This window comes from Aotus nancymaae, unplaced genomic scaffold, assembly GCF_030222135.1.
Source record: "Aotus nancymaae isolate 86718 unplaced genomic scaffold, 86718_ANA_hifiasm-v0.15.2.pri h1tg000004l, whole genome shotgun sequence".
Classification (NCBI taxonomy): Eukaryota; Metazoa; Chordata; class Mammalia; order Primates; family Aotidae; genus Aotus; species Aotus nancymaae.
This window is the reverse complement of record NW_026988415.1, coordinates 28,715,341-28,741,644: the sequence shown is the minus strand read 5'-3', so window position 1 is coordinate 28,741,644 and position 26,304 is coordinate 28,715,341. Positions and strand designations below refer to the sequence as shown.

General features: G+C 44.0%; 1 protein-coding gene across 4 annotated transcripts in view; it reads right to left on the bottom strand.

Moving 5' to 3' along the window:
• The window catches only part of UPF3B (UPF3B regulator of nonsense mediated mRNA decay), a 32,981-nt gene extending 24,896 nt beyond the window's left edge, over positions 1-8,085 (bottom strand). The window contains exons 1-3 of one of the 4 annotated variants that reach the window (XM_064361474.1): positions 7,864-8,085; positions 6,692-6,798; positions 6,408-6,514 (exon numbers count right to left, since the gene is read on the bottom strand). In XM_064361474.1, the coding sequence (XP_064217544.1) occupies positions 6,408-6,514; positions 6,692-6,798; positions 7,864-8,019 (370 nt within the window). In that variant the 5' untranslated portion in view covers positions 8,020-8,085. The remainder of the gene's footprint in view (positions 1-6,407; positions 6,515-6,691; positions 6,799-7,863) is intronic. The other 3 variants (XM_012475721.3, XM_064361475.1, XM_012475729.3) reach the window with 3 other exon arrangements.
• Positions 8,086-26,304: the final 18,219 nt, after the last annotated feature.

The following is a 26,304-nucleotide window of genomic DNA, read 5'->3' as shown; positions in this document are numbered from 1 at the left end:
TGCCTGTAATCCCAGATACTTGGGAAACTGAGGCAGGAGAATCACTTGAACCCAGGAGGTGGAGGTTGCAGTAAGCCGAGATTGCGCCACTGCACTCCAGCCTGGTAAAAAAAAGAAAAAAGAAAAAACAATTATTGCATAGTAAAATGTAAATATATATTATTATATTTGTCAATTATAGCTCAATAAAGCTGGGGAAAAATTTGTCAAAAATTAAAAAAAAAAAACCAGGACACCAAAAGAACAGGCAACAAAGGTAAAAATACACAGGGTAGATTTCATGTTAAGTGTTCTTACCACAATAAAACAAAAAGATAAAGTATATCTCTTATTTTAAAAAAAGTAAAAAATAGATAAATTGGACTACATCAAAATTAAAAACTTCTGTGTATCAAAAGACACAATCAACAGAGTGAAACAGCAACCCATGAAACGAGAGAAATATTTGTAAATCATATTATCTGATAAAGGGTAACATCTAGAATATATAAAGAACTCCTATAACTCAACAACAAAAAACCAAGTAACCCAATTTAAAAAATGGTCAAAAGATTTGAATAGACATTTCTTCAAAGATAATATGCAAATAGCTAACAAGCATATGAAAAAAATATGTTCAACATTACTAGTGATTAGGGAAACACAAATCAAGACCACAACGAGGTATCATCTCATGACCATTAGAAGGACTACTATCAAAAAAGCAAAAAATAACGAGTGTTGGCAAAGATGCAGAGAAACTGGAACACTCATGTATTCGTGGGAATGTAAAATGATGCAGCTGCCACGGACAACAGTATGGCAGTTCCACAAATCATTAAAAATAGAATTACTGGGCCAGCCTGACCAACATGGTGAAACCCATCTTTACTAAAAATACAAAAGTCATCCCTGGTGGTCTAGTGGTTAAAAGAAAAAAAAATCAGCTGGACATGGTGGTGGGCACCTGTAATCCCAGCTACTCTGGAGGCTGAGGCAGGAGAATTGCTTGAACCTGGGAGGTGGAGGTTGTAGTGAGCCAAGATCGTGCCATTGCACTCCAGCCTGGGCAACAAGATCAAAACTCAATCTCAAAAAAAAAAGTAATTACCAGTGGGGTACAGTGGCTCACACCTATAATCCCAGCACTTTGGGAGGCTAAGGCAGGCAGATTACCTGAGGTCAGGAGTTCGACCAGCCTGGCCAACATGGTGAAACCTCGTCTCTACCACAAATATAAAAAATTCGCAGGGTGTGGTGGTGCACGCCTGTAGTCCCACCTACTCGGCAGGCTGAGGCAGGAGAATCCCTTGTACCCGGGAGGTGAAGGATGCAGTGAGCTCAGATTGTGCCACTGCATTCCAGCCCATGCGACAGGGAGAGACTCCATCTCAAAATAAATAAATAAAAATTGAATTATCAAATGACCCCAGAAATTCCACTTCTTGGTATATAGCCAAAAGAAATGAGAGCAGGGACTCAAACATATATTTGCACATCCGTGTTCATAGCAATATTGTTCACAATAGCCAAGAGTGGAAGCAACCCAAATACCCCTTGACAGACGAATGGATACACAAAATGTGGTATATACATATAATGGAATATTAGTCTTAAAAACGAGGCTGGGCGAGGTGGCTCACGCCTGTAATCCTAGCACTTTGGGAGGCTGAGGTGGGCAGATCACTTGAGGTCAGGAGTCTGAAACCAGTCTGGCCAACATGGTGAAACCCTGTCTCTACTAAAAATACAAAAAAGCCAGGCATGGTGGCCAGCACCTTAATCCCAGCTACTTGGGAGTCGGAGGTTGCAGTGAGCCAAGATGGAGTCACTGTGCTCCAGCCTGGGCAACAAAGCGAGACTCTCTCAAAAAAAAAAAAAAAAAAAAACAGCGACAGAAATTCTGACACATGCTACAACATGAATACACCTTGAGGATATTATGCTAAATGAAATAAGCCAGAGAGACACTGTATGAGTCCACCTATGTATGGCACCTAGAGTAGTCGCTCATAAAGACAGAAGGTATAATAGTGGCTGTCAAGAGCTGGAGAGAGGGAAATGAGTTGTTTAATGGGTATAGAGTTTCAGTTTTGCAAGATGAAAAAGTTCTCAAGACTGTTGCACAACAGCAGCGTGAATATATATATATAATTTTTTGAGATGGAGTCTCGCTCTGTCATCCAGGCTGGAGTGCAGTGGCGCATTCTCGGCTCACTGCAACCTCTGACTCCCTGGTTCAAGTGATTCTCTTGCCTCAGCCTCCCCAGTAGCTGGGATTACAGGCATGCACCACCATGCCTGGCTAATTTTTTTTGTATTTTTAGTAGAGACAGAGTTTCACCACGTTGGCCGGGATGGTCTTGATCTCCTGACTTCGTGATCTGCCCGCCTGGGCCTCCCAAAGTGCTGGGAACACAGGCGTGAGCCACAGCGCCTGGCCAGAATATACCTTGATACTACTGAACTGTACACTTAAAATGGTTAAGATGGCAAATTTTATGTTGTATTTTACAAATTTTAAAAATGCAAAAGGAATGAGGTAATGATATATGTTATAACATGGATGGACCTTGAAAGCATAAAGCTAAGTAAAAGAAGCCAGGCAGAAAAGACCACATATTGTATGATTACATTTATATGAAACAGAGGGAAATCATAGAAACCTAGAGTGGATTAGTGGTTGCCAGGGGCTGGAGGGAGAGGATAGTGGGAGGTAACTACTAATACATATGGGTTTCTTTTTGGAGGGATGAAAACATTCTGGAATTAGTGCTGATGGTTGTATTACTTTGTGAATATACCAGAAACCACTGAACTGTACACTTTAAGAGATGAATTTTATTATAGATGAGTTATATTTCAATACAAAAACCCCAAGTGACTAATGGGAAAAAAATTAACAAGCACCCTGCCACAGAACAATGTCAAAAACAAGGTATCCTGGCCGGGCGTGGTAGCTCACGCCTTTAATTTCAGCACTTTGGGAGGCTGAGGCGGGCAGATCATCTGAGGTCAGGAGTTCAAGACCAGCCTGGCCAACATGCTGAAACCGTCTTAAAAAAAAAAAACAAGGTATCCTATCCTTAAATCATCGGCATGTAGACATAAGACAGAAAAAAATAACTAGAATTGACCAGAAGGCATTGCAAAGTAGTCATGGAGGAAAAATGATGTTGGGAATCCCAGTGAGTACAGAATCAGATTAGCTTCAAAATTGTGATACATCAGGCTAGGCACGGTGGCTCACAGCTGTAATCCCAGCACTTTGGGAGGCTGAGGCAGATGGACTGCTTGAGGCCAGGAGTTCGAGACCAGCCTGGCCAACGCGGCGAAACCCATCTTTACTAAAAGTACAAAAATTAGCTGGGTGTGGTAGTGCACACCTGTAATGCCAGCTAAGTCGGGAGGCTGAGGCACGAGAATTGCTTGAACCCAGGAGGCAGAGGTTGCAATGAGCCAAGATTGTGCCACTGCAGCCTGGGCAACAGAGTAAGATTCTGCCTCAAGAAAAAAAAAAAGGAGAAAACAAAAAAACAAAAACCTGGCTGGGCACGGTGGCTCACACCTGTAATCCAAGCAATTTGGAGGCCAAGGCGGACGGATCACCTGAGGTCGGGAGTTCAAGACCAGCCTGACCAACATGGTGAAACCCCGTCTTATAAAATAAATAAATAAATAAATAAAAAACTGATATATTTGAGAAGGAACAGATAAACCAGGAAACAGAGGGACATTGTGGAAGACAGGCTGAAGAAACAGAATTGAGGCCAGAATATGGAGGACCCTGACTACCAGGTTAAAGAGTTTGGACTCTTAATTTAAATCATTATTTTCAAGAAGATTAATTTCATGGCAATATAATAGACTGAAATTATACAGAAATGGAAAAAATGAAAAATCCTGTAAGTTTAGAGACAGTGGTTGTCTAAGCATCAAGTGATGAGGACATAAAGTGTGATTATAAGTCTAGATGAACAAGATATTAAAAACACAATAAAATCCAGCTTGGGCAACATAAGCAATAAGCAGACCTCATCTCTGAGATAAAAAATAAAACAAAACAAAACAAAACCACAATGGGAAAAGGATAGTCTCTTCAATAAGTGGTGTTGGGCTCACACCTGTAATTCCAGCACTTTGGGAGGCTGAGGTGGGAGGATCACTTGAGCCCAGGAGTTCAAGACCAGCCTGGGCAACATAGCGAAACCCCATCTCTATAAAAAATTTAAGGAAAAGGCCAGACGTGGTGGCTCATGCCTGTGATCTCATCGCTTTGGGAGACTGAGGCAGACGGATCACCTGAGGTCGGGAGTTTGAGACCAGCCTGACCAACATGGAGAAACCCCGTGTCTACTAAAAATACAAAATTAGCTGGGCGTGGTGGCGCATGCCTGTAATCCCAGCGACTCAGGAGGCTGAGGCAGGAGAATCATTGGAACCCAGAAAGCAGAGGTTACAGAGAGCCAAGATCGCACCATTGCACTCCAGCCTGGGCAACAAGAGCAAAACTCTGTCTCAAAAAATAAAAAATAAGAAAATATTTAAGGAAGATTAGCCAGCCATGGTGACACATGTCTATAGTCCCAGCTACTCAGGAGGCTGAGGTGGGAGGGTTGCTTGAGCCCAGGAATTCCAGGCTGTAGTGGGCTATGATTGCACCACTACGCTCCAGCCTGGGTGTAGCCCATCTTAAGAAATAAACAATAAATTGACAAGATTCATCACTTACGTGTAAGAGATTTTTAAAATGGAAAAAATTAAATACAACTCAGATTTCCAGGCTAAGTAACTAGAATTTTTTGTTTTTTTGTTTTTTTGTTTTTAAGACGGGGTTTCACCATGTTGATCAGGCTGGTCTTGAACTCCCGACCTCAGGTGATCCGCCCGCCTTGGCCTCCAAAGTGCTTGGATTATAGGCGTGAGCCACCACGCCCGGCCGAATTTAGTTATTTAAATATCTACTGGAATAAAATAGTTGGAGTGGAAAAATAGCTGGCTTGGGGAGATTAATAAAAGTTGGACAAACAGTGGCAATCCTTCAATTTTTACTGGCATAGTCCTTGACAAAGATTTAATTTTTACAAACTTTGAAATAATACTGAAAGAAACCAAAATTAAACAAGGAGACACACTATTTACGTATAACTGCAAACCAAAGAAAAGTGGCAAATGGCAGTTTAGACATTCTCTGGCTAAATGTTGTAAGTAGCAGATAATAGAGTGTTGAAGCAGAAATGTGTCTTCCCTACAGACTGGACCTTCCTGGATGTAAAGTAAGAGATATACTGAGGGCCGGGCAAGGTGGCTCATGCCTGTAATCCCAGCACTTTGGAAGGTTGAGGTGGGCGGATCACCTGAGGTTGGAAGTTTGAGACTAGCCTGACCAATATGGTGAAGCCCCATCTCTACTAAAAATACAAAATTAGTTGGGCGTGGTAGCGCATGCCTGTAATCCCAGCTACTTGGGAGGCTGAGGCAGGAGAATTGCTTGAACTCAGGAGGCAGAGGTTGCAGTGCGCTGAAATCGTGCCATTGCACTCCAGCCTGGACAACAAGAGCGAAACTCCATCTCAAAAAAACCCATAAAACCAAAAAAAACAAAAAACAAAGTAAGAGATATATCAAGTTTCATGTTTTATATACAACTTTGTGAGAATGTTAAACAGTATCTCAACTGGGAACTGTTGGCTTAATGGATCTGAATTAAGTAAATGTTTGTCCTTGAAGCAAACTATAAAGTAAATATCTAACACTTATCAAACAAGCTTAACAGTCACTTATCAGTACTGTGGCTGAAACTCTATACTCGAAACAGCAGGTTTAAGCCAGGGCAAAAAAATCTGTCACATGAGGAGAAAACAGTGGCAATTTCACTCAGTTGATCAAACTAAAGAAATAGTAGGTTATGGCCAGGCACGATGGCTCATGTCCGTAATCCCAACACTTTGGGAGGTCAAGGCGGGTGGATCACCTGAGGTCAGGAGTTCGAGACCAGCCTGATCAACATGGAGACACCCCATCTCTATTAAAAATACAAAATTAGTGAGGCGTAGTGGCACATGCCTGTAGTCCCAGCTACTCAGGAGGCTGAGGCAGGAGAATCACTTGAACCCGGGAGGCGGAGATTGCAGTGAGCCGAGATTGCGCCATTGCACTCCAGACTGGGCAACAAGAGCAAAACTCATCTCAAAAAAAAAAAAAAGAAAAAAGAAATAAAAAAGTAGTAGGTTAATAAAAATAACTGAGGGCTGTGAAAGGTAATAAAGTAACATGTCTATTTATAACACTGCAATAAGCTTATCGAATGTGTAAGACTATTTAAACGTTGCACATTTTATCCCCCAGGAAACAACACAATGCACATATTGTCTTAAACATCCAAATGACAAAGAAACTCCCTCTTTACTTCAGTTACCAGCACTCACCTTTATTGTCAAGGAATACATAACCATCAAAGCGATCCCTGAACAAAATAATGTCCTCTTGGTTTTTAAAGTTGATGTATGCTCTGGCATACATATGAGGATACAGACTGCAGAAAGGAAAGCAATTAGGTAAATGTACTTGCAGGTGTCTGGCCCAATTACAAGTATGCATATATTAAAGACAAGCTCAAAAATCAAATGAAAAACAGCAGGATAAAAAGAATGGAAGAAACCTTTTTTCATTTACCCCTTTCCTCTTTTTTTTTTTTTTTTTTTTTTTTTACCTCGTATCATTAGAAAAAAACTCAAAATAATCATGTTCAGGCATAGGTTGAAGATGTTCCTGAAGCTGCTCCTTGGTCAAAGTGGGAGGTAATCTTCGAATTACCACCTTAAGAAAGGCATAGGAAAAGAAAATTAGTACACATCAATTTTCTGTCATACCTGAAAGAATCACAGTTCCTGAAGAAAGCTGGGCTTTAAAATTTGAGATCAATTGTAAAAACCCAGGAGGAAAAAAAAAAAAAAGAAACAAAAAACAAAAAAAAACCCAAGAGGAAATATTCTTCTGCAGCTCAATGCTCAGAATTAGTCACACATAATAGTAACACGGTTTAAAAAAAAAAAAAACCCTTGGAAATAAGAACCGCCTGGAACAAGGAAATCTCAGGTTTTGCTCTTTACAGCTGGCCTGCAGTTTACCAGGTTTGTGCATCATTTTCGATCACCCATTTTTTCACAGATCTAGTGGCAAGAAATTAGCAAGCCAACCCTGGTCTTTGTGGATGCCACGAAATCTTGATTTAGTAACAACTTTCTCCGACATCCAACACATCTCAAAACAAAATCCTTGTCCATTCAACTTAAGAATTCAAAACTCTAAAAATCCACCCATTGCTCTCAAAATAGGATGCTCTCGATCTACCCTCCCGTACCATTAATCCCCCTGCACAACTCGCCTCCATTAATTAATTCCTATCCCTCATGTCCCTTTCACTATTTTTCTCCCCAGTTACACCTTTAGTTTCTCATTCTTTTTTTTTTTTTTTTTTCAGTAGAGACGGGGTTTCACCATGTTAGTCAGGCTTGTCTCGAACTTCCGACCTCAGGTGATCCGCCCACCTCAGCCTCCTAAAGTGCTGGGATTACAGGCGTGAGCCACCATGCCCGGCCAGTTTCTCATTCTTTTTACCGTTGCTCTCCCCTCCCATTATTACCTCACAGCTCTGACCTAAACCCTTTCCGTTTAGGGAGTCCCCCTTTTCCTCACCCCTACAGGGTTTGGCCGGGAGGGGCTCTCCCCATTTCGGGTGAACGGATGAAACAGGATGATGCGATTTCCATTCATGTGAAGAGATAGAAGAGAGAGAAAAAAGGGGCAGCCCCATTCCCAGCCATCCTCCCAGCACTCGCGGACCCGTCCCGCCCTCTCCCGAGCTAGCGGCCGACTCGGCACCTTGCTCAGCGCCTCTTTCTTCTCCTTGTTGCGATCCTGTTTATCTTCCCCCTTGGAAGTGTCCCCCGAAGTCCCACCACCGCTGCCTGTGGCTCCAGGGGGCGTTAACAGGGTTACTCGCTTCTCCTTGGGCCTGGGCTCCTTCTCTTCCTTCATGGCTACGTCCGTCACGAAGGCAGCTTGGCCGCAACGCGTTACACCAGACACCAACGGCTCCCGGGCAGCTCGCGTCAACGCTCCGCCCCCAACAAAAGCCCTCGTGATAAGTCGGGCCCCAAGTTCCATTGGGCCCTGCCAAGATATCGCGAGAGTTGGGCCTTTCCCAGTGCAAAGGTTTCAACACCTGGCTTTTACTTCCCGCCCGCCAAGTTCCTGCGCCACCCTATCCCCTCACGGCCCAGACTCTCTCGGGGCCCGCTCCTTCCCGCGTCATTAGCAACTCCGCCATCTTGAAGTGACTATGTCGGGGACTACAAATCCCGGCATGCAAAGCAGCTGCCCACTTTTGCTGGGAGTTCGGGAGTCAGAGATATCTCAGGGTCCTTGTTTGTAAGCAAATTGAATCCTTTCATCTTCAGAGATTTTCAGGTCGAAAGACAGGTTCTGCACGCTTAGTTTTCATCAGATAAACTCAATGCCGTCAAAATTTTGCCTCACTAGGGGAGCGACTTGTATTTTCTATCATTGAATTCAGAGACTTTATAATTTATTTTCCTACAACTCAAAGAAAAAGCCTAACATTTAAAAAAAGAATTTATTTTCCTTATATTGATTAGGATTTACAGATACTTAATAAACACTACAGTATTAGCCGAGTTCAGTGGCGCGCGCCTGTAGTCCTAGCTGCTCGGTAAGGCTTAGAAGGGAGGATCTTGAGCCCAGGAGTTCGAGGCTGCAGTGAGCCATGATCGCGCCACTGCACTACAGCTTGGGCGACAGAGCGAGACCCTGTATCTAAAAAAGAAGAATAATAAACACAAGATACTGATATTTAAAGAAGTAATATGATCAAAATATATGAGATTTGTTTTCATCACCTTATTTTAACAAAAGGATTCTTCTCCCCAGGTACTGATGTCCCACAGGGAGGGGAATAAAAATAAAACCAACTTGATTTAGTTGTGATCATCCTCCTCTTCACTTAAAAAAGGGCCAATTTTACATTATAATAACTGCGAACTGGAAAGAATCCAAATATTCTCAACAGGCAAAGGGATAAACAAAATATGGTACATCCATAGAATGAAATACTACTCAGCAATAAAAATGAACTGTTGATATACTCAGCAACATAAGTGAATCTCACAGTGATTATGTTGAGTGAAAGAATCCAGACACAAAGAGAGTACGTGTTGTACGATTCCATTTATATGAAATTTTAGAAAAGGTAAAACCACAGTGATAGAAAGCAGGTCAGTTGGCTGGACGCCGTGGCTCATGCCTGTAATCCCAGCACTTTGGGAGACCAAGGCGGGTGGATCACCTGAGGTCAGGAATTCGTTCGAGACCAGTCTGACCAACTTGGCGAAACCCTGTCTCTACTAAAATGCAAAAATTAGCCAGGCGTGGTGGCGGGTGTCTGTAGTCCCAGCTACTTGGGAGACTGAAGCAGGAGAGTCGCTTGAACCTGGGAGGCAGAGGTTGAAGTGAGCCGAGGTCATGCCACTGCACTCCAACCTGGGCGACAGAGTGAGACTCCATGTCAGAAAAAAAGAGAGAGACACACAAACACCCATGGAGGACAGAAACCAAATTAAAGATGCAATAGGAGCCCAAGGCAAAAAGCTACCTCAGGGCCAACTCCCATTTTTGCCAACATCTAGAATATATTCCCCTGACTCTGCACTTAAATTTTCTCACTCCAATTGTCCAGCCTATTCTTGGATTCCTATTCCTGTGGCCAAGACCGTTTCCCTGTATTCGGGATCTGTTACTCTTGCTTTCAGTACCTGGCTATTCTTACGAGCCTTATTTAAGCATCTGCCTCTGACCTACTGCTTAGCTCTGCACTTGCATCTCGGAAGTGTCTGCCTCTGTTTTGGAGTCTTCTCTAGCTTTAAACCACCAGCTATTTGTCAGTTGCCAGAATAGAGTGTCCCAGGGCTCAGTCCTTTGACCTCTTTTCTATGTACACTCACTCCTTTATTAATCTTATTCATTCTTTGGTTTTTCCCTCTTTGCTGACAACTCTAGAATTTACATGTCCAAGCCGGGCGTGGTGGCTCACACCTGTAATCCCAGCACTTTGGGAAGCCGAGGCAGGCAGATCACCTGAGGTCGGGAGTTCGAGACCAGCCTGGCCAACATGGTGAAACCCCATCTCTACTAAAAATACAAAAAAGTCAGCTGAGTGTGGTGGCAGGTGGCTGTAATCTCAGCTACTCTGGAGGCTGAGGCAGGAGAATCATTTGAACCCGGGAGGCAGAGGTTCCACTGAGCCAAGATGGCACCATTGCACTCCGGTCTGGGCAACAGAGTGAGACTCCATCTCAAAAAAAAAAAAAAGAATTTACATCTCCAGCCCATACCTCCCTGATGAATTACAGATTCATATATCCAACTGTCTATTTAACATCTCCACTTAAGATGTCTAACATGTTCAGCCACTGAATGCATCCAAAACTGAACTGAACACTTGATCTTCCCCCACACCAACTGTATTAGCTTCGTATTCCTGCTATAACATTACCACAACTTTAATCGGTTTACATAATGCAAGTGTATTATCTTACAGTTCTGTAGGTTAAAAGTCCAACAAGTTTTTAGTTTTGTCCCGTGAGGGGGAAAAAAAAAAAGCAATCCAACATGGGGCTCACTGGGCTAAAATCAAGGTGTTGGCAGGACTGAGTTCCTTCCTGGAGGCTCTAGGAGATAATCGATTTCCTTGTCTTTTTCTGATTCTTGAGGCAGCTCATATTCCTTGGCTTGTGAACCCTTCCTTTGTCTTCGAAGCCAGCAGCATAGCATCTCTCTCTGCCCCTGCCCCTGCTTCTGTCTGTTGTCTATATCTCTTTTACTCTCTGCCTTGCCATTCCACGTTTTTTTTTTCAGGGTCACAGCTCACTGAAGCCTTAAATTCCTGGGCTCAGTGATCCTCCTGCCTTAGCCTTCCAAATAGCTGGGACTACAGGTGCACACCACCATGCCCAGCTAATTTATTTTTATTTTTATAGAGAAGGGGTCTCACTGTGTTGCCCAGGCTGGTCTCCAACTCCTGGCCTTCCCTCTTTCCCCTTTCACTTTTAAGGACTCCTGTGATTACATTGTGTCCACCTGTAAAATCCAGGATAATCTCCCTATTTTAGGGACAGCTGATTAGCAACCTTAATTTCCTTTTGCCATATAACCTAACATAGTCATGGGTTCTGAGGATTAGGATGTGTACAACTTTAGGGGAGATGTTATTCTGCCTAACACATACTTCTTCTTTTTTTTTTTTTTTTTTTTTTTTTTGAGACGGAGTTTCACGCTTGTCGCCCAGGCTGGAGTGCAAAGGCGCGATCTTGGCTCACTGCAACCTCTGCCTCCCAGGTTCAAGCAATTCTCTTGCCTAAGCCGCCCGAGTAGCTGGGACTACAGGCATGTGCCACCACACCTGGCTTATTTTTGTATTTTTAGTAGAGACGAGGTTTCACCTTGTTGGCCGGGCTGGTCTTGAATTCCTGACCTCAGGTGATCCGGCTGCCTTGTCCTCCCAAAGTGCTGGGATTACAGGAGTGAGCCACCACGCCTGGCTAGACTTCCTTTTTAATTAAACTTTTAATGGCAGTATAACATATGTACAGACAAGTGCACAAAAAGTAAGCATACAGCTTGCTGAATTTTCACAAAATGAACACACTTATGTAACCAGCATGTAGATCAAGAAACAAAACACTGCCAGCACTACAGATGCTCTCTTCCTGCTCCTTCCCAGTCATTTCCCCCACCAAGAATACCACCATCCTTTTTCCTTTTTCTTTTTTAGCAGCTACATCCTTCTAGGAATGACTTCTAACACTATTATCTGTTTTGAACTTTATGTAAACTGAATCATATAGCGTGTATTCTTTTATGTTAGGCTTCTTTCTCTCAATATTTATGACTGAGATTCATTTATGTTATATGTAGCTGTGGAGTATTCCTTTTAACTGCTATATGATATTCCATTGTATGAGTCTACCACAATTTATTTATCCCACTCTTGGGGCTAATACAAATAGTGCTGCCCTGAATATTTTAGTACATATTGTTTGATGATTCACGTAAGATACATACCTAGGAGTGGAATTGCTGGGTCGCAGAGTAAGCATATGCTCAACTTTAGTAGACAGTACCATAGAGTTTTCCAATGGGGTTGTACCAATTGACACTTACCAGTAGTGTGTGGGAGTCCTCATTGCTTCGTATCCTTCCCAGCATCTGGCATTGTCTGGTGCTTGTGTAGTGGTAGCTCATCGTAGTTTCACTTTGCATGTCTCTGATGATTGAGAACCTTTTCATACATTTTCCACTGTGTGCCTTTCTATCCTTTTGGTTATTGCAACATATTATGATATTATTTATTCCAGACCAAAAGAAACAAAACAAAACAGGGATGGTGATATGGCTCCTCTCCACCAAGCAAGGGGGAAAGCAAGACTATGTGTGTGCGTGTGTGTGAGAGAGGGAGAAAGAGAGCTGTCCCTAAAGTTCCTCATACCACTGAATTCTCACCACTGATTCTCACAGTTTCACTGTATGCTCCAAGGTTCCTCTTCCCACTTCTGATGATGAGCAGTATTATGTTTGGGACCCCACTTTAGAAAAGCAGAAGGAGGAGGGGCTGGGCGCAGTGGCTCACACCTGTAATCCCAGCACTCTGGGAGGTTGAGGCGGGCGGATCACAAGGTCAGGAGTTTGAGACCAGCCTGGCCAACATGGTGAAACCCCGTCTCTACCAAAAATACAAAAATTAGCCGGATGTGGTGGCACATGCCTGTAATCCCAGCTGCTCAGGAGGCTGAGGCAGGAGAATCGCTTGAACCTGGGAGGCAGAAGTTGAAGTGAGCCGAGATTGCGCCACTGCACTCCAGCCTGATGACAGAGCGAGACTCAAAAAAAAAAAAAAAAAAGAAAAGAAAAGAAAAGAAAAGAAAAGCAGAAGGAGGCTCTGACTGTAATCCCAACATTTTGGGAGGCTGAGGTTGGAGGATTACTTGAGCCCAGGAGATTGAGGAGCTCGAGATCAGCCTAGGCAGCATGGTGAAACTCATCTCCACAAAAAATTAAAAAATTAGCCAAGTGTGGTGGCACACGCATGTAGTCTCAGCTACTCAGGAAGCTGAGGCAGGAAGATAGTTCAAGTCCGAGGGTTTAGGCTGCAGTGAGCTGTGATTGCGCCACTGTGCTCCAACTTGGGCAACAGAACAATACCCTGCCTCAAAAAAAAAAAAAAAAAAAAAAAAAGGCCGGGCACGGTGGCTCACGCCTGTAATCCCAGCACTTTGGGAGGCCGAGTCAGGTTGATCATGAGGTCAAGAGATCAAAACCATCCTGGTCAACATGGTGAAACTCCGCCTCTACTAAAAATACAAAAATTAGCTGGGAGTGGTGACGTGCGTCTGTAGTTCCAGCTACTCGGGAGCCTGAGGCAGGAGAATCACTTGGACCAGGGAGGCAGAGGTTGCAGTGAGCCTCTGCACTCCAGCCTGGTGACAGAGCAAGACTGCGTCTCAAAAAATAAAATAAAATAAAATAAAATAAAATAAAATAAAATAAAATAAAACAACAACAACCCAGAAAGCAAATATCTATACACATTCGGAAGAACCTTACTTTAAAACATTTTCCCTTCCCTTCATTGAACAGGCTACTTTTAATAAATTGTCTTGCTCCTTTTATATTAATTTCTTTCACGAATAACACTCCTTGTGGAAATCTTGTGGAACTGCCTGGTGTTCAGCTCTACCCAGCTTAAAAGGTGGTTTAAGATCCAATTTCAAGATAAAATTGACTTATCCATTGTTGTTTTTAATTAATTCTTGACCTAGATCAGCTCTGAAATTATCCAAATTCTAAACAGACTATTAGGAAAGGAATTGGATAATTCGTAAAGTACAAAAAATTATTTCACATGAGTACCTGCTGATCCTAATATTATGTATGAAAAAGAGGGTAATATTTTATGAATTAGGCAAGTTAAAAATATGTTTGAGATCTTTGGACTCCTTCCCAGTCAGTGCATAAAGGAGGTTTACTTAGTATAATTATTTGAAGTAGCTTCCCACGGTTGAAGGATTATAACAAAAGATGTTAACCAGCTATTCCCCCATGTCTACTGATGACATAAAACAGGAGGAGGTGGCAGGGCACAGTGGCTCATGCCTGTAATCTCAACACTTTGGGAGGCTGAGGTGAGTGGATCACTTGAGGTGAGGAGTTTGAGACCAGCCTGGTCAACATGGTGAAACCCTGTCTCTACTATGCAGAGACCAGTTCAGTGGTGGAGACCCCAATCCAGGTGGCGCTGAAGGAATTAAGGAACAGAAACAAAGATAGAGTGCAAAAGTGGGAATCAGAGTCGGACATCAGGGGGCTGACAGCATTCCCATCCGAAAAACCCAGAGCAGACTCTGACTCACGTATTTATTCTTTCTGAACAAGTGATTATTTTTAATGAGCAGGTGTTCTATGTTTTTTCATAGAATAAAGATAAACTAGGCAAGCAGCTAGTGCCTGTTCACTACTAATTAAAAATAAACTAGAAAGCATTCTTTATGAGGGAGAAATGGGAGCAGGGTCATGTATCCTGCATTTTAAGAACTGGTTTAGGTCGGGTGCAGTGGCTCACAGCACTTTGAGAGGCCGAAGCGGGCGGATCACGAGGTCAAGAGATTGAGACCATGGTGAAACCCCGTCTGTCCTAAAAAATACAAAAATTAGCTAGGTGTGGTGGCTCGTGCCTGTGGTCCCAGCTACTCAGGAGGCTGAGGCAGGAGAATTGCTTGAACCCGGGACGCAGAGGTTGCAGTGAGCCGAGATCGAGCCACTGCACTCCAGCCTGGCGCCTGGTGACAGAGTAAGACTCTGTCTCAAAAAAAAAGAACTGGTTTAAGTAGCACATGAACAGTACATATTGCTTACTATCCTATAACACCCTGAGCAGTTTTCTGCCTGGCGACCGCTCAGTGTTCCTGGCCATCATCTCTCAGCAAGCAATATATAATCCATCGCACACATCAATATTTGTTCTCATCACTACTAAAATAAAAAATTAGCCAGAAGTGGTGGTAAGCACCTGTTATCTCAGCTACTCAGGAGGCTGAGGCAGGAGAATTGCTTGAACCTGGGAGGTGGCGGTTGCAGTGAGCCAAGATTGCACCACTGCACTCAAGCCTAGGCTGCACTCAAGCCTCCTCCATCTCACAAAAAACAGGAGGAGGTAATGAACAACATGATATAAGGAATTCAGTCACATGGGAAACAGAGGTGAATTTCTCAATTAAAGAAAAGTTTTGAGTTTAAAATCGGTAGCTGAGCCTTGGAGGAGTGACATTAGATTCTGAGGGAGAATACAAGTTGAGTATGCCTTATCTGAAATGCTTCAGGCCAGAAGTGTTTTGGATTTCAGAAGTGTTTGGCATTTTGGAATATTTGCATATATGTAATGAGGTATCTTGGGGATGGGACCCAAGTCTCAACATGAAATTCATTTACGTTTCATATACCCCTTATACACAGAGCCTGAACGTAATTTTCTTTTTCCCTTGGAGACACTGAATAAACTGTGTGTTGTTTGCCTATGTTTTGACTGTGGCCTGTCACAAGAGGTCAGGTGTGAAATTTTCCTCTTGTGATATCATGTCAGTGCTCAGAAAGTTTCAGATTTTGGAGCATTTCGGATTTTGGATTTTCAGATAAAGGATGCTCAAACTGTAACACACATGTAAACTTCTTTTTTTTTTTTTTTGAGATGGAGTCTCGCTCTGTTGCCCAGGCTGGAGTGCAGTGGTGTGATCTTGGCTCACTGCAGCTTCCACCTCCCAGGTTCAAGCTATTCTCCTGCTTCAGCTTCCTGAGTAACTGGGATTACAGGCGCCCGGCGTGGGGCTAGTTTTTGTATTTTTAGTAGAGACATGATTTCACCATGTTGGCCAGGCTGTTCTCAACTCCTGAGCTCAAGTGATCTTCTCGCTTCAGCCTCCCAAAGTCCTGGGATTACAGGCGCAAGCCACCATGCCCAGCAGCACACATGTAAACTTGTAAGTAAATCCAGTAAGCTTTAAAAAATCCTGAAAATGTTTAATTTTCTCAGGGAATAATTTTACAGGTATAAGAGTAGAAAATTGGCCAGGCATGGTGACTCATGCCTGTAATCCCAGCACTTTGGGAGGCTGAGGCAGGCGGATCACAAAGTCAGGAGATCGAGACCATCCTGGCCAACATGGTGAAACCCCGTCTCTACTAAAAAATGCAAAAATTAGCTGGGTGTGGTGGTTCACTCATGTAATTGCAGCACTTTGGGAGGCCAAGGTGTATGGATCACAAGGTCAGGAGTTCAGGACCAGCCTGGCCAACATAGTGAAACCCTGTCTCTACTAAAAATACAAAAATTAGCCGAGTGTGGTGGCGGGCGCCTGTAATCCCAGCTAACCGGGAGGTTGAGGCGGGAGACTTGCTTGAACCCGGGAGGTGGAGGTTACAGTAAGCTGAGACCACGCCATTGCACTCCAGCCTGGGCAACAGAGTGAGACACCATCTCAAAAAAAAAAAAAAAAAAAGTAAGGGAAGATAATTAGAGAAATAATGGAACTTATAGAAATTCAGGTTTGAGGAATTATGGGCTACAAAAAGCCTCCAAAGAAAAAACACATCGGTCCGGGCATGCTGGCTCATGCCTGTAATTCTAGCACTTTGGGAGGCTGAGGCGGGCAGATCACCCAAGGTTAGGAGTTCGAGACCAGCCTGGCCAACTTGACAAAACCCCAACTCTACTAAAAATACAAAAATTAGCTGGATGTGGTGGCAGGTGTTTATAATTCCAGCTGCTTGGAAAGCTGAGGCATGAGAATCACTTGAACCTGGGAGGCAGAGGTTGCAGTGAGTCAAGATTGTGCCACTGCACTTCAGCATGGGTGACAGAGTGAGATTCCATCTCAAAAAAAAGAAAAAAAAGAAAAAAGAAAAAACACATCATAGAGGAATATATAGAAAAAAATTGAGATCAGAAACATTTCTCCTTTATGTATGGTAAATAACTTTTTTTTTTTTTTTTTTGGAGACAGGGTCTTGCTCTGTGGCCCAGGCTAGAGTGCAGTGATGTGATCATAGCTCACTGCAGCCTTGACCTCCTTCTGCCTCAGCCTCATGCTACTGCGCCCAGCTGGTAAACAACTAAACAGCAATTTATAAGGCTAAAGGGGTCAACATGGCAAAACCCTGTTTCTACCAAAAATACAAAAATTAGCCAAGTGTGGTGACAGGCACCTGTAATCCCAGCTACTTGGGAGGCTGAGCCACGAGAATCATTTGAACCCGGGATGTGGAGGTTACAGTGAGCTGAGATTGCGCCACCGCATTCCAGCCTGGGCAACAGAGCCAGACTCCATCTCAAAAAAAAAAAAAAAAAAAAAAAGCTGAAAATAGAGAATATTTAAGACCCAGTTAGCTAAGAAACTTTGTTTACATGTTTCCGAGTAAGATTAAATTGGACTATCCTTTATTCTTTATTGTTAGGTACAGGAGTCCTCTCTCTTATGCCTTCCCAGCATTCAGTATAAGGAGCCAAGGACTCTTACCGTAATATTTCTTTTCAACAGAGTCTCGTTCTGTCCCCCAGGCTGGAGTTCAGTGGTGCAATCTCAGCTCACTGCAACCTCCGCCTCCCAGGTTCAAGCAATTCTCTGCCTCAGCCTCCGGAGAAGCTGAGATTACAGGCACCCACCACCACGCTAATTTTTGTATTTTTAGTAGAGATGGGGTTTCACCATGTTGGCCAGGCTAATCTTGAACTCCTGACCTTGTGATCCACCCGCCTTGGTGTCCCAAAATGCTGGGATTACAGGCGTGAGCCACTGCGCCCGGCCTACCTACCGTAATATTTTTACCGAAGGATCTGTCTTTACCCAGCCAGTGTTAAGGCTTGTATTAACTCCAATAGCTTGTAAAACGGGTTTTGGGGAATTTCAACACGTCAAAAACAGGTCTACTATAGAAAATAGTGCTAGCGGCTGGGCGCAGTGGTTTAGACCCAACCCAACACTTTGGGAGGCCGAGGCAGGCAGATCGCTCTAGCTCAGGAGTTGGAGACTCGGCTGGCCAACATGGTGAAACCCTGTCTCTACTAAAAAAAAAAAAAAAAATACACAAATTAGCCGGGCCTGGTGGCGGGAACCTGTAATCCCAGCTATTCAGGAGGCTGAGGCAGGAGAATCGCTTGAACCCGGAAGGTGGAGGTTGCAGTGAGCCAAGATCGCACCACTGCACTCCAGCCTGGGCAACAGAGGGAGACCCTGTCTCAAAATAATAATAATAATAATAATTTAATTAACAATAAATGCTGATAAAAAAATACTGCTAGTTCAGAAATCGTGTCTGTTATTAATTACTTAAGTTGCGGCGGACTGGCAAACCACAAGTAAATAAAAATACTGCTTCCAACAGGATTTATTTACAGTGGAAACTCTTGCTCTCCCATATAGTTCCCCTTACCCCATCTTTATTATTTAGTTATATTTTTAAATTAAATTATAATCCAGTGCTAACATTATGACTTACATATTGTTCAAAGCTGAAACACATACATGTATACTGTTATTATGCTTCCTTCCTTTCTTTTTTTTTCTTTCTTTTTTTTTGACACAGGGTCTTGCTTTGTTGCCCAGGATGGAGTGCAGTGGTGGAATCATGGCTCACTGCAGCCTTGACTTTCCTGGGCTCAAGAGATTCTCCTGCCTAGCCTCCTGAGTAGCTGAGATTACAAGTGTGTGACACCTGCCTGGCTAATTTTTTTTTTTTTTTTTTTTTTTTTTTGAGACAGAGTCTCGCTCTGTTACCAGGCGCCAGGCTGGAGTGCAATGGCGCGATCTCAGCTCACTGCAACCTCCGCCTCCCGGGTTCAAGCAATTCTCCTGCCTCAGCCTCCCAGGTAGCTGGGACTACAGGTGCACGCCACCACGCCCAGCTAATTTTTGTATTTTTAGTAGAAACAGGGTTTCACCATGTTGGCCAGGATGGTCTCGATCTCTTGACCTCGTGATCCACCCGCCTCGGCCTCCCAAAGTGCTGGGATTACAGGCTTGAGCCACCGCGCCTGGCCATGGCTAATTTTTCTTTTTTCCCTCCAGAACATTTGTGAACTTGATCTTCATGGCTAATTTTTAAAAATATTTTTTGTAGAGATGGGGTCTTGCCACATTGACCCAGCTGGTCTTGAACTCCCGGGCTCAAGAGATCCACCCACCTTGGCCTCCCAAAGTGCTGAGATTACAGGTGTGAGCCACTGCACCTGGCCTTTGTGCTTTCTTCTTCTTCTTCTTTTTTCTTTTTTTGAGATGGAGTTTCGCTCTTGTTGCCCAGGCTGGAGTGCAATGGCATGATTTTGGCTCACTGCAACCTCCGCCTCCTGAGTTCAAGTGATTCTCCTGCCTCAGCCTCCCTAGTAGCTGTGATTACAGGTATGCACGCCCAGCTAATTTTTTTGTACTTTTAGTGGAGACAGGGTTTCTCCAAGTTGGTCAGGCTGGTCTCAAACTCCCGACCTCAGGTGATCCGCCCACCTCAGCCTCCTAAAGTGCTGGGATTATAGGCGTGAGCCACTGCGCCCAGCCTATGCTTTCTTATATGCTTTCTTATATGAGACAGAGTTTTGCTCTTGTCGCCCAGGCTGGAGTAGGTTGGTGTGATCTCGGCTTACTGCAACCTCCACCTCCTGGGTTCAAGCGATTCTCATGCCTCAGCCTCCTGAGTAGTATGGTTTACAGGTGCACACCACCATGCCCAGCTAATTTTTGTATTTTTAGTAGCAATGGGGTTTCACCAAGTTAGCTAGCCTGTTCTCTAACTCCTGACCACAGGTGGTCTGCCTGCCTTGGCTTCTTAAAGTGCTGGGATTACATGCATGAGTCATGGCACCTAGCCAGAACACCCCATTTCAAAAAAATAATAATAAATAAAAACTCCTCCAGAGATGTAAAACTCTACTCTATAAGGTCAAATGTATCAGGTAATTTATTAATTTTTTTCTTCTATTTGGAGACATCTCTTTCCTCCCGCCATCTCCCCTCCTACTCCTCAATTGCTTGGTTGATCAGCCTGCTATGTAGGTGTTATCCTGGGATTTCATTTTGCCTTTCTTGGATTTCCCTGTTTACTGGATGTCATTCTATTGTTTTTGACCATTTTGGTTGTTTCTAATTTTGTGCTAATATATAATGTTGCTATGTACATTCTTGTACATGCTTCTCCATATATGCATTTCTGTTGTATATATATTTAAAAGTAGAATTGCTGGGTCAGAAGTTGTGCATATGGGCTGGGCACAGTGGTTCATGCCTGTAATTCCAGCACTTTGAGCTTGGGAGGCGGAGGTTGCAGTGAGCCAAGGTTGCACTATTGCACTTCAGCCTGGGCAACAGAGTGAGACTCTTTCAAAAAAAAGAAAAAAAAAGCCGGGCACGCTGGCTCACGCCTGTAATCCCAGCACTTTGGGAGCCCTAGGCGAGTGGATAATGAGGTCAGGAGTTCAACACCAGCCTGGCCAAGATGGTGAAACCCTGTCTCTACTAAAAAAACAAACAAATGACTGGGCGTGGTGGCTCATGCCTGTAATCCAAGCACTTTGGAGGCCAAGTCGGGCGGATCACCTGAGGTCAGGAGTTCAAGACCAGCCTGACCAACATGGTGAAACCCCGTCTTTAAAAAAAAAAAAAGAAAGAAAAAGAAACAAACAAAAAACTACAAAAAGTAGCCAGGCGCAGAGGCAGGCACCTGTAATCCCAGCTACTTGGGAGGCTTAGGCAGGAGAATCACTTGAACCCAGGTGGCAGAAGTTGCAGTGAGCTGAGATCGCGCCACTGCACTCCAGCCTGGGCAACAGAGTGAGACTCAGTCTCAAAACAAACAAACAAACAAACAAAAAGAAGTTGTGCATATGTTTAACACGTGAACTGGGATGGAAAAAAACTACATCTCTATTTTTACTAATCATTAATTGAAATTTAGCTGGTTTTTTTTTTTTTTGAGATGGAGTTTTGCTCTTGTTGTCCAGGCTGGAGTGCAATGGTGCAATCTTGGCTCACTGCAACCTCCGCCCTTTGCATTCAGGCAATTCTCCTGCCTCAGCCTTCCAAGTAGCTAGGATTACAGGCGTGAGCCACCAAGCCCGGCTAATTTTTGTATTTTTAGTAGAGATGGGGTTTCATCAGGTTGGCCAGGCTAGTCTCGAACTCCTGACCTGAGGTGATCCTCCTGCCTCCCAAAGTGTTGGGATCACAGGTGTGAGCCACAGCACCTGGCCCACAAAGTGCTTTCTTTCTTTCTCTCCTTCCTTCCTTCCTTCCCTCCCTCCCTCCCCCCTTCTTTCTTTCTTCCTTTCCTTCTTTCTTTTCTTCCTCTTTCTTTCCTTTCTTTCCCTCCCTCCCTCCCTCTCTCTCTCTCTCTTTCTTTCTTCTTTCGAGACAGTCTCACTCTGTCACCCAGGCTGGAGCGCAGTGGCCCGATCTTGGCTCACTGCAACTGTCACCTCCCAGATTCAAGCAATTCTCCTGCTTCAGCTTCCTGAGTAGCTGAGACTACACGCGTGTGCTACCATTCCCAGCTAATTTTTGTAATTTTAGTAGAGACGGGGTTTTACCATGTTGGCTAAGCTGGTCTCAAACTCCTGGCCTCAAGAAATCTACCCACCTCAGCCTCCCAAAGTGCTGTGATTATAGGCGTGAGCCATGTCACCCGGCCCTAAGTGTTTTATACGACTTTTAATTTATATTGAATCTGGCCAGGCACAGTGGCTCATGCCTATAATCCCAGCATTTTCGGAGGCCGAGGTGGGAGGATTGCTTGAGCCTAGGAACTCTAGACAAGCCTGGGCAACATAGTGAGACCTTTTCTCTACAGATAATCAAGTAAATTAGCCAGGCGTGGTGGTGGTACGCACCTGTAGTCCCAGCTACTTGGGAGGCTAACTCAGGAGGAATGCTTGAGCCCCGGAGGTTGAGGCTGCAGTGAGCCATGATCACACCACTGTATTCCAGCCTGAGCAACAGACTGAGACCCTGTTTCTCAAAAAAAAAAATTATTGAATGTGTAGTTATGTCTCTTTTAAAAATATTTTTAATGTATATTCCTGTTTTTTTTTTTTTTGAGACTGAATTTTGCTCTTGTTGCCCAAGCTGGAGTGCAATGGCACGATCTCAGCTCACTGCAACCTCTGCCTCCTGGGTTCAAGTGATTCTCTTGCCTCAGCCTCTTGAGTGGCTGGGATTACAGGTGCGTGCCACCACAGCCTGCTAATTTTTTGTATTTTTAGTAGAAATGGAGTTTCACCATGTTAGCCAAGCTGGTCTTGAACTCCTGACCTCAGGTGATCTGCCTGCCTTGGTCTCCCCATGTGCTGGGATTACAGGCATGGCATGAGCCATGGCACCCAGCCATCTTTTTTTTTTTTTTAGAGGCATGAATACAGCTCACTGCAGCCTTGAGTGCCTAGGCTCAAGTGATCTTCTCACCTCAGACTCTGGAGTAGCTGGGACCACAGGTGTGTACCAGCACGTCCAGCTAATTTTTTTTTTTTTTGAGACAAGGTCTTGCTCTGTCACCCAGGCTGGAGTGTAGTGGTGCCATCACAGCTCACTGCAACCTTGACCTCCTGGGCTCAAGCGATCTTCCTGCCTCAGCCTCCTAAGTAGCTGGGATCACAAATGCACACCACCACATCAGGCTAATTTTTTATTTTTCATAGAGACAGGGTCTCACTATGTTGCCCAGTCTGGTCTTGAACTCCTGGGCTTGAGCGATCCTTCTGCCTCAGCCTCTCAAAGTGCTGGGATTATAGGCCTGAGCCACCTTGTCCAGCCCAAAACCATTTATTAACAAGACTATTCTTTCCCCTTTGTTTACTCTTGGCATCCTAATTCAGTAAATGTGGGAAGTAGAAAAGTTCCTCTTCAAAGTTTCCTTTCTTGTTAAAAAATAATATTAATAAATGTTAGAAATAATAGTCTCTTTTAAAGACTAACTTTCTTCAAAGTCTTCCTGCTTTTTGCTAGTCCCTTTGTTAAGCCCTATCCTATGTAGCTGTTAGACATGCTCACAGGCACGTAGTACATTCTATGTCCTTGTACTTTAACCAACATATCCGTGCTGGAGGTGCTCACAGGCATGTCCCAGCTCACAGCCTATGCCCCTTCCTTATTTAGACTTCCTTTTTGTTCTCCATTGCTTTTACCTGTTTAGAAAAGTTTTAAGTTGTTAGCCAATCAAGTTTTAGGGGAGGTCTAGCTCCAGCCAACAGAGATCAGACACAGCAGTAAAGAGAAACCCAAATGCGTAAAGGATAAATATGTCTGCTTTTCCTTTGTTCGTTTTACTCTCGTGGCAAGATGGCTAACTGGAGCACCCTTTCTGCAGAAAGTAAAGATTGCCTTGCTAAAAGATTCTTTGTCTCAGTGCTGATTTTTCTTTGCAGCACTGAGTATCTATTTCCAACAGTAAAGATGTAGAATACAAAATAAACACAGAAAAATCACTTGTGGCTGGGCATGGTGGCTCACACCTGTAATCCCAGCACTTTGGGAGGCCAAGGCGGGCAGTTCATTTGAGGTCAGGAGTTTGAGACCAGCCTGACCAACATGGTGTAACTCCATCTCTACTAAAAATACAAAAGAAAAAAAAATTAGCTGGGTGTGGTGGCACATGCCTATAGTCCCAACTACTAAGGAGGCTGAAGCAGGAGAATGACTTGAACCTGGGAAGTGGAGGTTGCAGTGAGCCGAGATCTCACCACTGCACTCCAGCCTGGGCGACAGAGTGAGACTCAGTCTCTAAATAAATAAATAAATAAATAAAATAAGGCCAGGTGTGGTGGCTCATGCCTGTAATCTCAGCACTTTGGGAGGCTGAGGTGGGCAGATCACTTGAGGCTAGGAGTTCGAGACCAGCCTGGCCAAAAAGGCTAAATCCCATCTCTACTAAAAATACAAAAATTAGCCAGGCATGGTGGCAGGTGCCTGTAATCCTAGCTACTCAGGAGGCTGGGGCAGGAGAATCACTTGAACCTGGGAGGTGGAGTTTGCAGTGAGCCGAGATCATGCCACTGCACTCCAACCTGGGCGACAGAACCAGACTGTGGCTCAAAAAAATAATTAGCTAGGTATGGCATTGTGCACATGTAGTCCCAGCTCCTCAGGAAGCTGAGGTAGGAGGATCACTTGAGCCCAAGAGTTTGAGGCTTCAGTAAATTATGATCTGGCCACTGCACTCTAGCCTGAGCGACAGAGCGAGACCCTGTCTCTCTCTATATGTATATGTATATACAGATATATATATATATAAGCTAAATAGGCTGGGTGCAGTGACTCACGCCTGTAATCCCAGCACTTTGAGAGGCTGAGGTGGGCGGATGACGAGGTCAGGAGATCAAGACCATCCTGGCCAACATGGTGAAACCCCATCTCTACTAAAAATACAAAAAATAGCTGGGTGTGGCGGCGCATGCCTGTAGTCCCAGCTACTTGGGAGGCTGAAGCAGGAGAATTGCTTGAACTCAGGAAGCAGAGGTTGCAGTGAGCTGATATCACTCCAGTGCACTCCAGTCTGGGTGATAGAGTGAGACTCTGTCTCAAAAAAAAAAAAAAGTTAAACATAGACTTGCCATATGACCCAACAACTCCACTCCTAAGTATATACCCAAAGGAACTGAAAACAGATACTTAAACAAATACATGTATACCCATAGTCAGAGCTAAAAGGTAAATACACAAATATCCATCAACAGATGATTGCATAATAAGCAAATTGTGTTATATGCATACAACGGAACATTTGTTTAGCCATAGAAAGGAAGTACTGATTCATACTATGATGTGGATGAACCTTGAAAACTATGCTAAATGAAAGAAGCCAGACATGAAAGGCTGCATATTGCGATTCTATTTATATGAAATATCTAACATAGGCCGGGCGCGGTGGCTCACACCTGTAATCCCAGCACTTTGAGAGGCCGAGACGGGAGGACCATGAGATCAGGAGTTCAAGACCAGCCTGGCCAACATGGTGAAACCCCATCTCTACTAAAAATACAAAAATTAGCTGGGTGTGGTGGTGCACGCCTGTAATCCTAGCTACTCAGGAGGCTGAGGCAGGAGAATTGCTTGCACCCAGGAGGCTGAGGTTGCAGTGAGCTGAGATCGGGCCATTACACCCCAACCTGGGTGACAGAGCAAGACTCCATCTCAGGGGAAAAAAAAAAAGAAAGAAATATCTAACATAGTTAAATCCACAGAGAATGCACATTGGTGGTTGCCAGGGATTGGGGGGTTGGCAGAGGGGAGAAGGGAATGTGGAGCATTTGCTTAATGGGTGTGGGGTTTTCTTCTGGAGCGATGAAAACAACATTTTGAAACTATATAGAGGTGGTAGTTGCACAATATTGCGAATGTATTAAATACCACTAAATTGTTTGCTTTAAAGAAAGGTTCAACAGCCAGGCGTGGTAGCTCACATCTGTAATCCCAGCAATTTCAGAGGCTGAGGCATGAGGATTGCTTGAGCCCAGGAGTTCCAGAGCAGCCTAGGGAACATAGGGAGACCCCCATCTCTACCAAAGGAAAAAAAATCACCCCAGTGTGATGGCCAACGCCTGTAGTTCCAGCTACTCAGGAGGCTGAGGTGGGAGAATTGCTTGAACCCAGGAGGCGGAGGTTGCAATGAGCCGAGATTGTGCCACTGCACTCCAGCCTGGGTGACAGAGCGAGACTTCATCTCAAAAAAGTCAATATAGTGATTACCTGAGGGTGTGATCTGGAGGGGATCCATGAGGGGCTTCTTCAGTGTTTTCAGTTTTTTACCTCTTGACCTGCAGGGTGGTTATGCAAGTGTTCTTCTGTAATTATTGGTTCTCTTACAAAGTTGCGTTTTATGCACTTTCCTGCCTCAGGCCTTTGTACTAGGTGTTCTCTGTCTGGAATGCTCTTCTACCCGATATCTGTTTCATGTAGGTCTCTACCCAAATGTCACTTTATCAGAAGAAGCCCTTCTTGACTACCGTATATAAAATAGCAATCCCCTAGACCCCTGCACTCTTAGCCCTTTACCTTGCTTTATCATTGTTTCCAGCACTCATGGCAATCTGATATACATATATACAAACTTGTCACTATCTCTCACGCAAATTCTTTTTTTTTTTTTTTTGAGATGAGTTCTCACTCTGTCACCCAGGCGGGAGTGCAGTGGCATGATCACGTCTCACTGCAACCTCAAACTCCC